The sequence below is a fragment of the Amphiura filiformis genome, unplaced genomic scaffold (genome assembly GCF_039555335.1).
Source record: "Amphiura filiformis unplaced genomic scaffold, Afil_fr2py scaffold_52, whole genome shotgun sequence".
NCBI lineage: Eukaryota > Metazoa > Echinodermata > Ophiuroidea > Amphilepidida > Amphiuridae > Amphiura > Amphiura filiformis.
The window spans coordinates 139388-153136 of record NW_027305516.1 but is presented as its reverse complement, the minus strand read 5'-3'; the positions used below and the strand labels follow the sequence as shown (position 1 = coordinate 153136).

Here is a 13749-nt window from a genome sequence, read left to right as displayed (position 1 = left end):
CAGCTCTGAGGTTCTCAGCATCCTCATGTCTACTTGTAGCAGGGAAAAACAAGATGTTATCTATGGTTTGGATGAGTTCTAGCCCCACCCCACACCCCTACATAGTTATACACACCCACCCCTACCTGTGCAGCTCTGAGGTTCTCAGCATCCTCATGTCTACTTGTAGCAGGGAAAAACAGGATGATATCTATGGTTTGGATGAGTTCTAGCCCCACCCCACACCCCTACATAGTTATATACACACACCCCTACCTGTGCAGCTCTGAGGTTCTCAGCATCTTCATGTCTACTTGTAGCAGGGAAAAACAAGATGTTATCTATGGTTTGGATGAGTTCTAGCTGCACCCCACACCCCTACATAGTTATACACACACACACCCCTACCTGTGCAGCTCTGAGGTTCTCAGCATCCTCATGTCTACTTGTAGCAGGGAAAAACAGGATGTTATCTATGGTTTGGATGAGTTCTAGCCCCACCCCACACCCCTACATAGTTATACACACACACCCTACCTGTGCAGCTCTGAGGTTCTCAGCATCCTCATGTCTACTTGTAGCAGGGAAAAACAGGATGTTATCTATGGTTTGGATGAGTTCTAGCCCCACCCCACACCCCTACATAGTTACACACACACACCCCTACCTGTGCAGCTCTGAGGTTCTCAGCATCCTCATGTCTACTTGTAGCAGGGAAAAACAGGATGTTATCTATGGTTTGGATGAGTTCTAGCCCCACCCCACACCCCTACATAGTTATACACACACACCCCTACCTGTGCAGCTCTGAGGTTCTCAGCATCCTCATGTCTACTTGTAGCAGGGAAAAACAAGATGTTATCTATGGTTTGGATAAGTTCTAGCCCCACCCACACCCCTTCATAGTTATACACACCCCCCTACCTGTGCAGCTCTGAGGTTTTCAGCATCTTCATGTCTACTTGTAGCAGGGAAAAACAGGATGTTATCTATGGTTTGGATGAGTTCTAGCCCCACCCCACACCCCTACATAGTTATACACACACACCCCTACCTGTGCAGCTCTGAGGTTCTCAGCATCCTCATGTCTACTTGTAGCAGGGAAAAACAGGATGTTATCTATGGTTTGGATGAGTTCTAGCTGCACAACACATTTGATAAGTAGCGAAGAAAACATCTTCTGATCAGCTGCAGTTTCTGTCAGGAAGAAAAGAAACATGAATTTTGATTGGTTAAAAAGAGGCCTACATCGAGTATTGAGCCAATCAAAGATGTGTTAAGAAAATAGTAAGTAGGCTATTCCATTTGAAATCCATACATCCCCAATGAAAGACATGACTTCAATCGCACACAGTAGGTGTAGATTTCAAATGCAGCCACCTAGAATCAAGTACCCCATTTGAAATTCACACCCACTGTGTGGATTATTAAGGTCATGTCTTCCATAAGGGGGTATGGAGTTCAACTGGAATAGCCCAATCACAATTCAATTCAGTCAAATGGAAGATGCAGGGGCATATAAAGTCAATGGGGACACACACATATTGGATTGTCATAAAAAAAAGCCCTCTCTGCAACAATATTTGGGATGCAAAATTCCACAAAGTTTGCCTTACTCTGTGCGTGCAATTTGTGCAAAATGAGTTCCAAGTCAAAGAATTCAAATGGAGGAGGTAGACTGATCCCATATAGTTAATGAACCTCAACCGTATTGAATTGTCAGATGTGGAAATGGGACCCACTGATTTTTTGCAACACAAAATCCCATGGCGACATAATTCTAGGATATTAAGGAGGCTGTGTACTCTCAGACATGCATGTAGTAAAAGTGCCATAACTTTGTAATTATTCACGCAAGACATATAAAGGTATACATTTTTATAAAGACAAGACATCAATGACTCTCAATATAAATACAGATTTGGTGTAAAAACAATAATTATGAAGAAAATCACAAAATAGTGAATTTTTGGCAATTTTTGTTCAGTACATCATAACAAAAAAACACTCTTTCCAAAAAATTTTGTTTTGTTTTTTTCTTAATCTTGAGGCACCATTCCAAAAACTTTTTTTTAGTTTTTGATATTGGCCTTATTTTTGAGATATTGACCATACATGGCATCAAAATGAACTTTTTAAAATTCATAAATGCCTATTTGCACAAAATGATGCCTAAAATCGAAAATAGACCAAAATATAAAAAAATGAGAAAACCATTTCTTAAGTAGATCATGCTTTTTATGATGAGCATAATTGCTTACCTGTAGATGCAGTATTTATTGAGTTATCGTGTACCTAAATCGTCATTTTACCGAGAAAATGAACATTGAAATAAAAGCCGTTGAAGTTTAAAGTGGTCACATTTTGCACTTAGATCGAAGCTCACAGGAGAATGCGGCATTTCTAGTTTTTCTACCTTACATTACGTGAACATCGGGTAAATCCACAGCCCCTTTGATAAGTTTGGGCGAAATCTATTCATATCTTGATGTTTAAAGCGGGGAAAGAACTTGAAAAAAGCACATTTTATCAGCTAAACGGAGCCATTTGACCACTAGGTTTTTGTGAAATCAGTGCTTCCGTGGTGTTTCCATAAGATGCGCCGCGCATGCAGATAAGCGTCGGCGTATCCGTAGCGTATCTGGCGTTAACAAATTGCGCGCCTACAAAGCGCGATGCGTTGTTGCTTGTAGCGTGTACCCGATGGTACAACAAAGATTTTCTTTCCTTTTAAATTGCGGAAACGAGTGAAATAGTGAAATAAAATCCATAAAATAGAGCAGTTGGAGTTAACAAATCCGAATTTTCTTTCCTTGTATTTATAAAAAACATAACAAAGTAAATATATTTCAAAAAAGCTCAATTTCGCGAAAGAATCAATGTCTAGTGTACACAGCCGCGTTAAAGGATCAGACACTTACACTCTTGATTTGCAATCGTTCTTTTTCTGTTCTTATGGTACTGACTAAACTAAAGTGGTTTTTTACTGTGGCACTTCAGTAGAAGAAATCTTGCCCTTCCCAGAACCCTTTGCAACATGATGCATCACCTCATTTCATCAAATGACACTCCCATTACTTGTTACAGCAAGCTCCCCTTTGTTTTCATAAGAACAGGCTGGCTAAACATGGGTCAACAGTTAAGAAATAAACATATTTTTCAAGATCTGGAGGTGCTTTGCTCATTGAGGTACTTTTTATCACTATCAACCCATGCTGGGCTAGACAGCAGATCAGTACAGCAAATTGAAATGGAAGAAATGCATTGTGGGAAGTGTAAGGTATTTCTGTTGCCTGAATGTTATACTGAATGAAATGATACTCATACGATTGACAAAGTTCACATCATTTTTGAAATATTAATAAATAAGTCTGATCCTTTCATTTTGTTTAGTCGAGTACATCTCTATTTGAATGTAAACTAAATATCAGATTACACAATGACAAAAACACATATCACAACAAACACTCTCTAAAAGCAAGGCAGGTAGGTACATGGTAATAATATCCACATGTACATTATTTTTCTGCTACGAGTAATATACAAATTAAGATGTTACTGGTGTATTCTTACGATGGTATTAGGAATACACCCAATGCATCAGGAACACACCCAAATGTGTCAGGAATACACCCAATGTATTAGGAATACACTCAAATGAATATAGGAATACATCCAAATGCATCAGGAACACACCCAAATGTGTTAGGAATACATCCAATGTAAACTGGTCCCAAAAAGTAACTTACCAGGTAAGAAATTCGTCTGTCAAGTTCAAACGACAAATCGTATTATACTGAATAGCATATGAGTGGAAGCGGTGTACATTTGTGAGTTTGACACCTCATTTGTCATAAACAGATCAAAACTTTTGAAGTTATGCTCATTTGAACAAGCCTACTATCAAATTTGAAAGTTGCAGGTCCGCCCAATGAATTCACACAATAAACAATAGGAAAGTTAGTCATGCAAAGAAGAAGAGGAGAGCACTGATTACACCTGTATACTGCCAACCATCTCAAGTGGTATGAGTGCAACTTTCATTCCAGTGGATAGGTTCGGTTAAATAAGCATAACTTCAAAAATACTCATCCGTTTGCAACAAATGAGGTGTCAAAATTAGCGTAAATTAACACTGCTTCCACTCATATCCCATTTAGTGTAACACAATTTGTCGTTTGAATTTGACAGACAAATTTCTTACCTGGTAAGTTTCTTTTTTTGGAGCAGTTTATATGGAATACACTCAAATGAATATAGGAATACACCCAAATGCATCGGGAATGCACCCAAATATATTAGGAATACACCAAATGTATTAGGGATACACCCAAATGCATCGGGAATACACCCAAATGTATTAGGAATACACCCAAATGCATTAGAAATACTTCCAAATGTATTAGGAATACACCCAAATGGATTAGGAATACACCCAAATGGATTACGAATACACCCAAATGTATTAGAAATACACCCAAATGTATTAGAAATACACCTAAATGTATTAGGAATACACCCAAATGGTACTGAGCCAATTCATTATAGTTTGATCAGCTCTTCTTAAACACTTGAGAACATTCCTGCAATCTTATTGGTTCTTACCCAGCTTTACCCGTGTGATATGACACGATATCACACGGGTCAGCGAGTGTGCGTCGACGCGATACACATACTCGCTATTTGGACCAATCGGAGGCACACAGCAACAACAGGACTGATCGAATTTAAGCCCTAGGTAGTTCCTTGCAAAATGTTGGATTTAATTTGATTAAAATTTTTATGATATTTTTATTTGAATTGAAGTGTTTAAGAATGTTTTGGTGTAAAACAACTCGGCTTCGCCTTGTTGTTTTACTTAAAATAATGATGTCGCCCGTGTTATATGAGACGATAGATGCACTCCAGCGGCTAAAAACAATGCCTTTATTCTCTAATTTATAGGCGGGAAATGTTAGGCTTTTTCCGCTACACTAAAAAGTAGACCCACGTTAAGTGTGCTATTAGTTGACCTGTCTGGCCTATATTTTGTGTGTTAAAGAAAGTGGACAAGGTACGGGACTTCAATAAATAATTTGTGATGCTTCTGGCGAGATATCACAAGACAATACTCAAAATAAAATATTTTGATATTAATCCGCGATGTTATAAGGACCACCGATTACGAGCTGATCAAAGTATAGATCTGGACATCATTAATTATAGTAAAGCATGTCCCAAATGAAATTGGAATCATTGTAGTAAAGTTATTCACTGTCTTATTGTAACATCAAAATTGATCCTTTCCAGGTCAATTGGTTCATGTTATCTGTGGTCGGAACCACAATCAACATGATCACAACAAAAAGTCAATGGGTTAGGGTTAGGTGTGCAAACCAAGCATGGACCAGTAACTAAGGTATGACATATTCACTACAAGTAGTATTGAGTGCATTAGGCTATTCCAGCTGAAATCCATCTACCCCCTATGGCAGACATGACCATAACCTCCCACACAGGGAATGTGAATTTCAAAAGGAGTCCCCAGTCAGGAAAGCCAATTTGAAATTCACACTATGTGAACAATTAAAGGAAGTGTCCAGCAATCACAACATTATGTCTTATATGTTAGAAAAATAATTATCAAGCACGAATCAGATGGTTTTATTTAAAACAAACTCATATTAACCATAAAAACGAATAAAAACCACCATCACTCAACACACGATATTCAAAATACAAGCGCCAAAATTGTCTAGAGCAATGACGTCCTAATAATTCAATGAAGCCTGACGACAAATGAGCACAAATGAGCGTGTTGATTTTTTTTTTTTTTAGAAAATCGAGACTTCCCGATTTTATGACGTTTTCGGGGGTCTAAATCGGGATGTCCCGCCAAAATCGGGACACTTGGCAGGTATGGTGTATTCCTATCGTATTTATGTAGTATTCCTATAGTAATCAGCACTTATACTAGACCAAGGGTTACAAGGGTCCACTTACTATGGTACTCAATAGTTTTACTACTGAAGTTGGTTCGGTTTATATAAGGCGGAAAAAATAGAATGGCATGCGCGCAGTTGGGCGCAATGTTTACGCTAGGTGTGCGTTGCGCAATGCATGACCTGCGCACGCTTATGTGAATTTACGCGATCGTGAGTTGGGACTTTATTGATGCGCGCATTAACAAAAGCCAAATCATTTCTGCCTAATAAAAACCGAACAAACTTTAGTCTTGCTATCTGTACTAGTGTTAGGGTTAGAGTTGCAAGGGTCCAATTACTATCCAGGGCATATTCCTAATCCTATAGTACTCCTATAGTAATTTGCCCTTAAAATTGACCAAGGGTTACAAGGGTCCACTTACTATGGTACTCAATGGTTTTACTACTAGTCTTGCTATCTGTACTAGCGGCACTTGCAACACTATGCTGACTACCCATGCGTTTCAGATTACTTTTCTTGTCCGGTGTGGATGCTGGTCCCGTTAGATCAGAGCCTGGAGGTGTGCTATGCTGAGGAGGTGGCTGGGTGTCCTGAGAAAAATACAAAAATATACGGATGATAAAGGATGTATACGGGTATTCCAGATGAAATCCCTACACCCCCTATGGAAGACTTGTCCTTACTTTTCCACACAGGCAGTGTGAATTTCAAATGGGCCTACCTGAATCAGTGGCTCTATTGGAAATGTACACCCCTTATGTGGGATATTAAGGTTAGGTCATGTTTCCATTGGGAGAGTATGGATTTCAACTGAATTTCAAATGGGGCTACCTGAATGGGTAACTCCATTTGATATCTGCATCCACTGTTTGGGAGATTAAGGTCATGCCTTCCACATGAGGTGTACGTATGTCAACTAGAAGAGCCCACTGTGGATGTATACTTTGTCACTGATCACTGTGGCCCTAATCAGTTCATAAACCATTTAAGGGTTGTTTTACAATCAGGGTACACAGATTGTCTCACTGGGGGTGAAAAATGAAGTGTCTAGTTTTTCCTCAATTGATTTGTTTTTGTGTTGTAGATGGGTCAAATAGGAAATCTGTAAAATTTTTAGGCGCCAAGTGTTCAGAGTTTCAAGTTATGCCAGAAACATGTTTTTGATGTACATGTTTCTGTATACCCAATTTTTCGGAGAGGACACATTTTGACGGAAACCTGACGTCCAACTTTCAAACATGTGATACATGGAAATTAAGTTGCCGGCAGTGATATATCATTTGCAAAGTTCACAAAATTCAAATGAGACGGCTATTTTGTCCCAAAATCATACAGAAATGTATATCTTCATCATTTGCTAAGCATTTCAAACAGTTTCTTTGTGGCTGTAGGTGGAACTAATAGGGGCCAATAATTAGGCATAGCAACATTTAATCATAAGTTAATCTAATATTTGAAATAGGGCACAATATGGTGCTCAGCCCAAATGTACCCTGATTGTAGAACAACCCTTAACAACAACTCCAGGACTTGCAGAGCACACACGCCCTATAAATTTACAACAAATATTTGCAGCCAAGATTTTTATTTTATCTTTCTTTACTGAGGGTAACAAAGCTTCTGTGACAAGAACTGCTTTCCAACCAGGCTCTCTTCTTCAACTAGCATCTTCAGTTGCTATCCCACAAAATGGGTTATGATTAACCCTACCTAGGGCTACAAAAGGCTACAGCATAAAATGACTGCAAAATATTGTGAAGCAATTGCATCATCATCTGAACACACAAATAGGCACAAAAAGTAAATAATGTGGCTTGCTATCTCTGGTCTTCTTTTCCACACCCGACAGGTCTGTGGTTCAAAAACAGAGAAACATCTTTTCTCTGCATCTTCTTTTTCCTTCTCCCCCCCCCCCTCTTTGACAAAAAAACTCCCAATAAGTTATGCACAGCGGGGCGTAGCGGGGAGATTACCAAAACAATTGTAATAATCCCGCTATGCCCGGGTATTGTCCCGGTACCGGGGCACAAATTGTGGGTGAAACCCCCGGTACTGTCCCCGCCCATGCCAGCCGGGTTTCAACGTCATGTCCCGGGTACAGTCCCCGCCCCTGCCAGCCGGGCTTCACGTCATATTTCCATACTATCCTGGGTACTGTCCCGCCCCTGCCAGCCGGGCTTCCATATTTTTAATCGGCACTCGGACTGTGTAGGCCTACGCTACGAACTACGATCAACGCTCTGGGACATTCAATATAAAATGTCGGCGAAAAAATACCACAAAATTTTACTTACAGGGCAGCGGGATCTAGCAAAATATTCAACGCCCGGGATTCACAGGATCGCAGGAAAAGTTCCCGAGAAATTAAAGGTTCCAGATTGAGATTGACACTTCTATTTGCAGCGCGACATGTGTACACACTTTCGACTTCGACGACTGCTTGATCGCAGTTCTATACCTTGCTGCCGCTAGCTGAGAAATATTTGGACATTCCCACAATGCATTTCTTTTAAGTTTTATAATAAAATGCTGGCGGGTGGGTGCTTGGATATAGGTATCGGGTGTCGGGATGAGAGGTACACTTTTCGCAATGGACTCTGTGAAGACTAAATACTTGTCAAAACTCGGTACGGGTTCGCTTGTTTCTGATTGGTTACTGGCGACACACCCCCGTTCGCTGCAGCACCAAGCCCACAGCGCTCAGTGCATCAGCATGGAAAAGGGTATCCAGTGCAATTTATGGCTGTCAAGGCGAGAGGTACAGATGAAGAATCAAAACTTATTTAATTCACAACAAAATTTTCTAATAAACAATTGGAAACTGCTAAACAAAACCCTGACGCATGCGATTGTGCATGGATTGATGATAGGTTTCAATTAAAAACATAAAAATATGGTTGGTGAATATTATAAAATTATTCGATGATAGCATGTGTCAAAAAATATGCACCGAAGCACAACCACTGCAACATGACGCCCCTGACGCTTCACAATGAAATGCAGGATCATCCCTGTACATATTCAAGGAATTTTAATTAATATAAGACATTCGGATTTATATATTTTACAACTTTTCGAAGCTTGGTGAGTCATCTTTTTTCGCCGACGTTTGCATTATTAGGAATTAATGATCAGTTTGTGTTTGTTTTGAGAAGTAGGCCTACCGCCCTAGTGTGAATCAAGAAAATTCGCGATGGACCAACAAATCGTGATGGACCCCCAAAAGCGCGATATTTTTGCGTTTGACTTTGGAGAACAAGTTATTTTCTGGTATTTCCTGGCTACTGATGGGTAATTTTGAGGTAATATTCCCGGGTACATATCCCGCTGATTTCCCCGCTATGAAATCAGCAGTAACACTCGGGTAACAGCCCCGGCTACATAACGGTATCATGGCCCCGCTACCGGGACGACTGATTGTACATCCCGGGTACCGGGGACGTACTTTCTGGTAATTTCAGGGTGCCAGTCCCGGTATTGTGTCTACAGTGCCCGGGTCCCTGGTAGCTGGGCTTGCAATTGACGGAAGCATTAGGGTTATTATAACAAGTGCCCTTTAGAGAGTATCAATGTACTCACATGTTCAGGAGTTAGAAATGAATCTCTACTGAGTGTATCTGCATCTCCTTTGCTTGTCTCATCATAGGCTTCATAGTATTCATATAGTATTCATATAGTATTCATATAGTATTCATATAGTATTCATATAGTATTCATATAGTGTAACTGATAGTACATCAATGTACTCACATGTTCAGGAGTTGGGAATGAATCTCTACTGAGAGTATCTGCATCACCTTTGCTTGACTCATCATAGGCTTCATAGTATTCATATAGTATTCATATAGTATTCATATAGTATTCATATAGTGTAACTGATAGTACATCAATGTACTCACATGTTCAGGAGTTGGGAATGAATCTCTACTGAGTGTATCTGCATCACCTTTGCTTGTCTCATCATAGGCTTCATAGTATTCATATAGTATTCATATAGTATTCATATAGTGTAACTGATAGTACATCAATGTACTCACATGTTCAGGAGTTGGGATTGAATCTCTACTGAGAGTATCTGCATCGCCTTTGCTTGACTCATCATAGGCTTCATAGTATTCATATAGTATTCATATAGTATTCATATAGTATTCATATAGTGTAACTGATAGTACATCAATGTACTCACATGTTCAGGAGTTGGGAATGAATCTCTACTGAGAGTATCTGCATCGCCTTTGCTTGACTCATCATAGGCTTCATAATCTTGTGGCTTCCAAGAAATTAAACTATGACAACAAATAACAACAAACATTTAATTATTATAGATGGGTTCAATTGAATTAAATGGATCATTTGTGCTGCAAAGAAACAAGTAATATGCCCATGACATTGAGTCGCTTATAACACCCCTCACTTAAAATCTTCCATCTGTGTCACTCATTCAGAGTTTTCTGCCACAGTGCAACATATCTAATACTGCAGTTTTGTTTTGATGAGCATGATTTTGCATTGGGCCATTCCATTTAAAATCCACACCATCCCTGTTGAAGATTTAGCTAAAGTGAGTGAATGTTCTTAGTCATCCAGAGCTTAAACAAGGTTTTGGAAATAAATCTAATACTGGAACTTACTTTTTGCAACTTTGCTACGTTGCATCTGGAACCACCAGACTTCATCAGGCAACTGACCTGCTGGAATGGTCACATGATAGACGGCTAGGAGATGCATTGAAGAAGCCATCTGGGAATGCATTGAACAGCCATCACTGAACAAGAGAGGGGGACTCCGCTTCAACCACAGAATTAGAGAAGGAGAACCGGGACTCCCTATACCGCCACATACAATCGCGCCATCAGCTATGGGGAGAAAATTGGGGGTATTCGGGTCCTTGCCGACGGTGCGTGGAGACGAACGAAAACAATTCTGCGTCTCATCTGAAGCGTTGTCGTACTGCGCGTGCTGATCGCATCAAGTGCGTCTCTCAAATGCGCCCATCATCCATGTCGCGCTTGCATGACAATGAATGCCTCGACGCATTCCGAGGGAAACCGAATACCCCCAATTTTTGCCCTATGCCTGTATCAAGATGGCGGTCGAGTCCTGGTTCTCTGGTTTTAATTCTGTGGCTTCAACTTATCTCATGCATGGGACCAGGCCATCAAGACAATACCCATGATACCTAGCCGACTATCACATGAACAGTCCAGCAGGTCAGTTGCCTGATGAAGTCTGGTGGTTCAAGATGCAAAACAGCAAAGTTGCAAAAAGTAAGTTCCAGTATTAGATATATTTCCAAAACCTAATTTAGCTAAAGCCTTCCACAGAGGGAGCATGAGTTTTGAATACAATAGACAATTGGGTAACTTCCATTTGAAATACTCACTCCAGTTGTGTACGATATAGATAAAACCATAATACGGAGGGAGTATGGGTTTCAAAATGATTAAACCTGACCAATTAGATTTGAAAAACATACTCCCTGTATGAAAAATATTTCCAAATTCTTCCACAGGGGGAGTGTGGATTGGAACAGCTCATTCTGCTTGTTCAATGTTTTCATGAGGTATATTCCCAGATCACATTCAAGTCGTGTTATATAATTGATTTATTACTCACCCATGGGGTATAGTGTTCCTGAATATATCCAGCATACATGTACATATCCTATCCCACATATGAGATGGGAATTTGTCTCCGTTGGAGATCACTAATTGTTCCAAGCAGTTTGTACCTGATCTTGCAAGTTGCTCATTGTCTGAAAAATGAAACAGAGCCTGATTGATTAATTACATGGTATATAGTAGTCATCCGAATAACCAATCAAAATAGAGCTTTTAGATACCTTAGCAATTTTAAGCTTAACCCTGCGTACTGTTTCTCAGGGGTCAAACCCCCACCCTTTAAATTTTCCCCCACACTTTTTAGCCAGACATAATTTTTATCAGGAATTGCCCCCTTTTGTGAGCAAAGCTTACAACATTCGGAAGACTGAACATCATCGCTATCGCAAATTTCTTAGTACTTTCCGGGTTCATTTATCACTATTTGCATCAGAATCACAAATTTGAAAGCCAACAGAAGTCGTCTAAAACCTGTATGCTTTAAAGTGTAACTGTTTATAATAGTGAAATATAAGAAACCGCAAATTTTGTCTGCACAGTTCAAATTGAAAAATAATACTGCGATAACATTACACTTTGCAGTATAAGTAACTCCTTCAGACTACAGTATTGTTTGTAATAAATGCTCCCCCTCTAATAAACGCCCCCTCAATTTTTCTGTGAAAAATTGACAAAAATGCAAAACACTTCCATTCCTCTTTAAGCATCCATTATGTTTACTTCCTAATTCGCAAGCTCAATCGGAAATAAACAATTTCCTATTGCGCCTGCTTCTGGATTTTGACAAACATGACAAACACACTTTCTCAAACAGGGGAATATCGCTCCTCAGCTCTGCCCTACTCTTATCACTAATTTACTGTCCGCACTGGCCGAGCTAGCAACAATCACTGACTAGACCAACGCCCTGCTAGACCAATTTGAGTTTTGCGCCAAATTGCTAAAAGATCGATATAGATCATTATTATGTTTTCAGGGTTATTAGGAGTTAAGAAAACCTAATAATGATAATATTGGATGGCTTATTTCGCATGATACCAGAACATATCGGATTCGTCACACAAATATCGAACTCGCCGTTGGCTCATCCGATATTTTTATGACTCATCCGATATGTTATGGTATCATGCTCAGCCATCCAATATTATATCAATACCTACATAAGGCTCCCAAAAGGAAAATAATAATGTAATTACCTTGCTGGACACACCATAAGAGTTGTTGTAATAAATCCTCTAATAGAATATCATGTAGGATATCAAAGTACTGTGAGAACACATCTACTATAGCAAAGAGGGCGTGATTGCATGTAGTCATCATCCATTCTGTTTTCTGTAATAATAACAATAATAGAATATCATGTAGGATATCAAAGTACTGTGAGAACACATCTACTATAGCAAAGAGGGCATGATTGCATGTAGTCATCATCCATTCTGTTTTCTGTAATAATAAAACAAAACACAAATAGCAAATGAAATGGAGTTCATACATACACGCTACCTAACAGGGGTGTGATTGGACAAGAAAAACCCTTGGAGAATCATATTTTTAAGAACATCTATCAATATGTTTGATCTTACACTATAAAATCTTACAAAGAAAACCCATGCGCATAGAAAGAAAAAGTGCGCATGCATGCATTGCACGTATCAGGCATGATGCACTCAGTCATGTATACCCAGGAAATCACTGGCCAGGCCAGACAAAACCCTGTAGCTACAAGTCGGTTATCTTGTGCAAGGCACCCGAGGGGTCTAACGTTTCAAATTCCGGTGATGCCAAGTCAAATATGTGTTCAACATCTCTCCTTTTTGTTCCTCATTTCCTTTCCAATAGGACAAAAACCATGTTAGGGTTAAAGAATTTGCATCTGTTAAAACTACACAAACTGACCACTATAATCAAATTAAGTAATTCTTGGCCAAACTGGAACACTGTGAACGCTAGTGGCTCCGCGATAAACACACACAAATATAGTGCGGTACAGAAGAAAGTATACACACGCCTTACACTGCGTACAAGCTTAGCACACTACATGGACGCAACGCGCATGTTCCAGTTTGGCCAAGAATTACTTGATTATAGAAGACCTTTGACCCAAAGTCCTGAGCACGACAAGAAAATGCATTTTGCATGCAGATTCTAAATATGGTAATAAAATGTTAAGCAATATTGTAAAATTTATTGTAGAAAAATATCCTGAAGACAATTAATAAATCCA

General features: G+C 39.5%; 1 protein-coding gene across 1 annotated transcript in view; it reads right to left on the bottom strand.

Annotated features, from left to right (window-relative positions):
* LOC140144396 (brefeldin A-inhibited guanine nucleotide-exchange protein 1-like) overlaps positions 1–13749 on the bottom strand; it is a 101229-nt gene that overhangs the window by 28560 nt on the left and 58920 nt on the right. Inside the window, exons 32-36 of the mRNA XM_072166208.1 lie at positions 12722–12857; positions 11521–11659; positions 10091–10190; positions 6326–6494; positions 1034–1176 (exon numbers count right to left, since the gene is read on the bottom strand). Coding sequence (XP_072022309.1) covers positions 1034–1176; positions 6326–6494; positions 10091–10190; positions 11521–11659; positions 12722–12857 — 687 coding nt within the window. The remainder of the gene's footprint in view (positions 1–1033; positions 1177–6325; positions 6495–10090; positions 10191–11520; positions 11660–12721; positions 12858–13749) is intronic.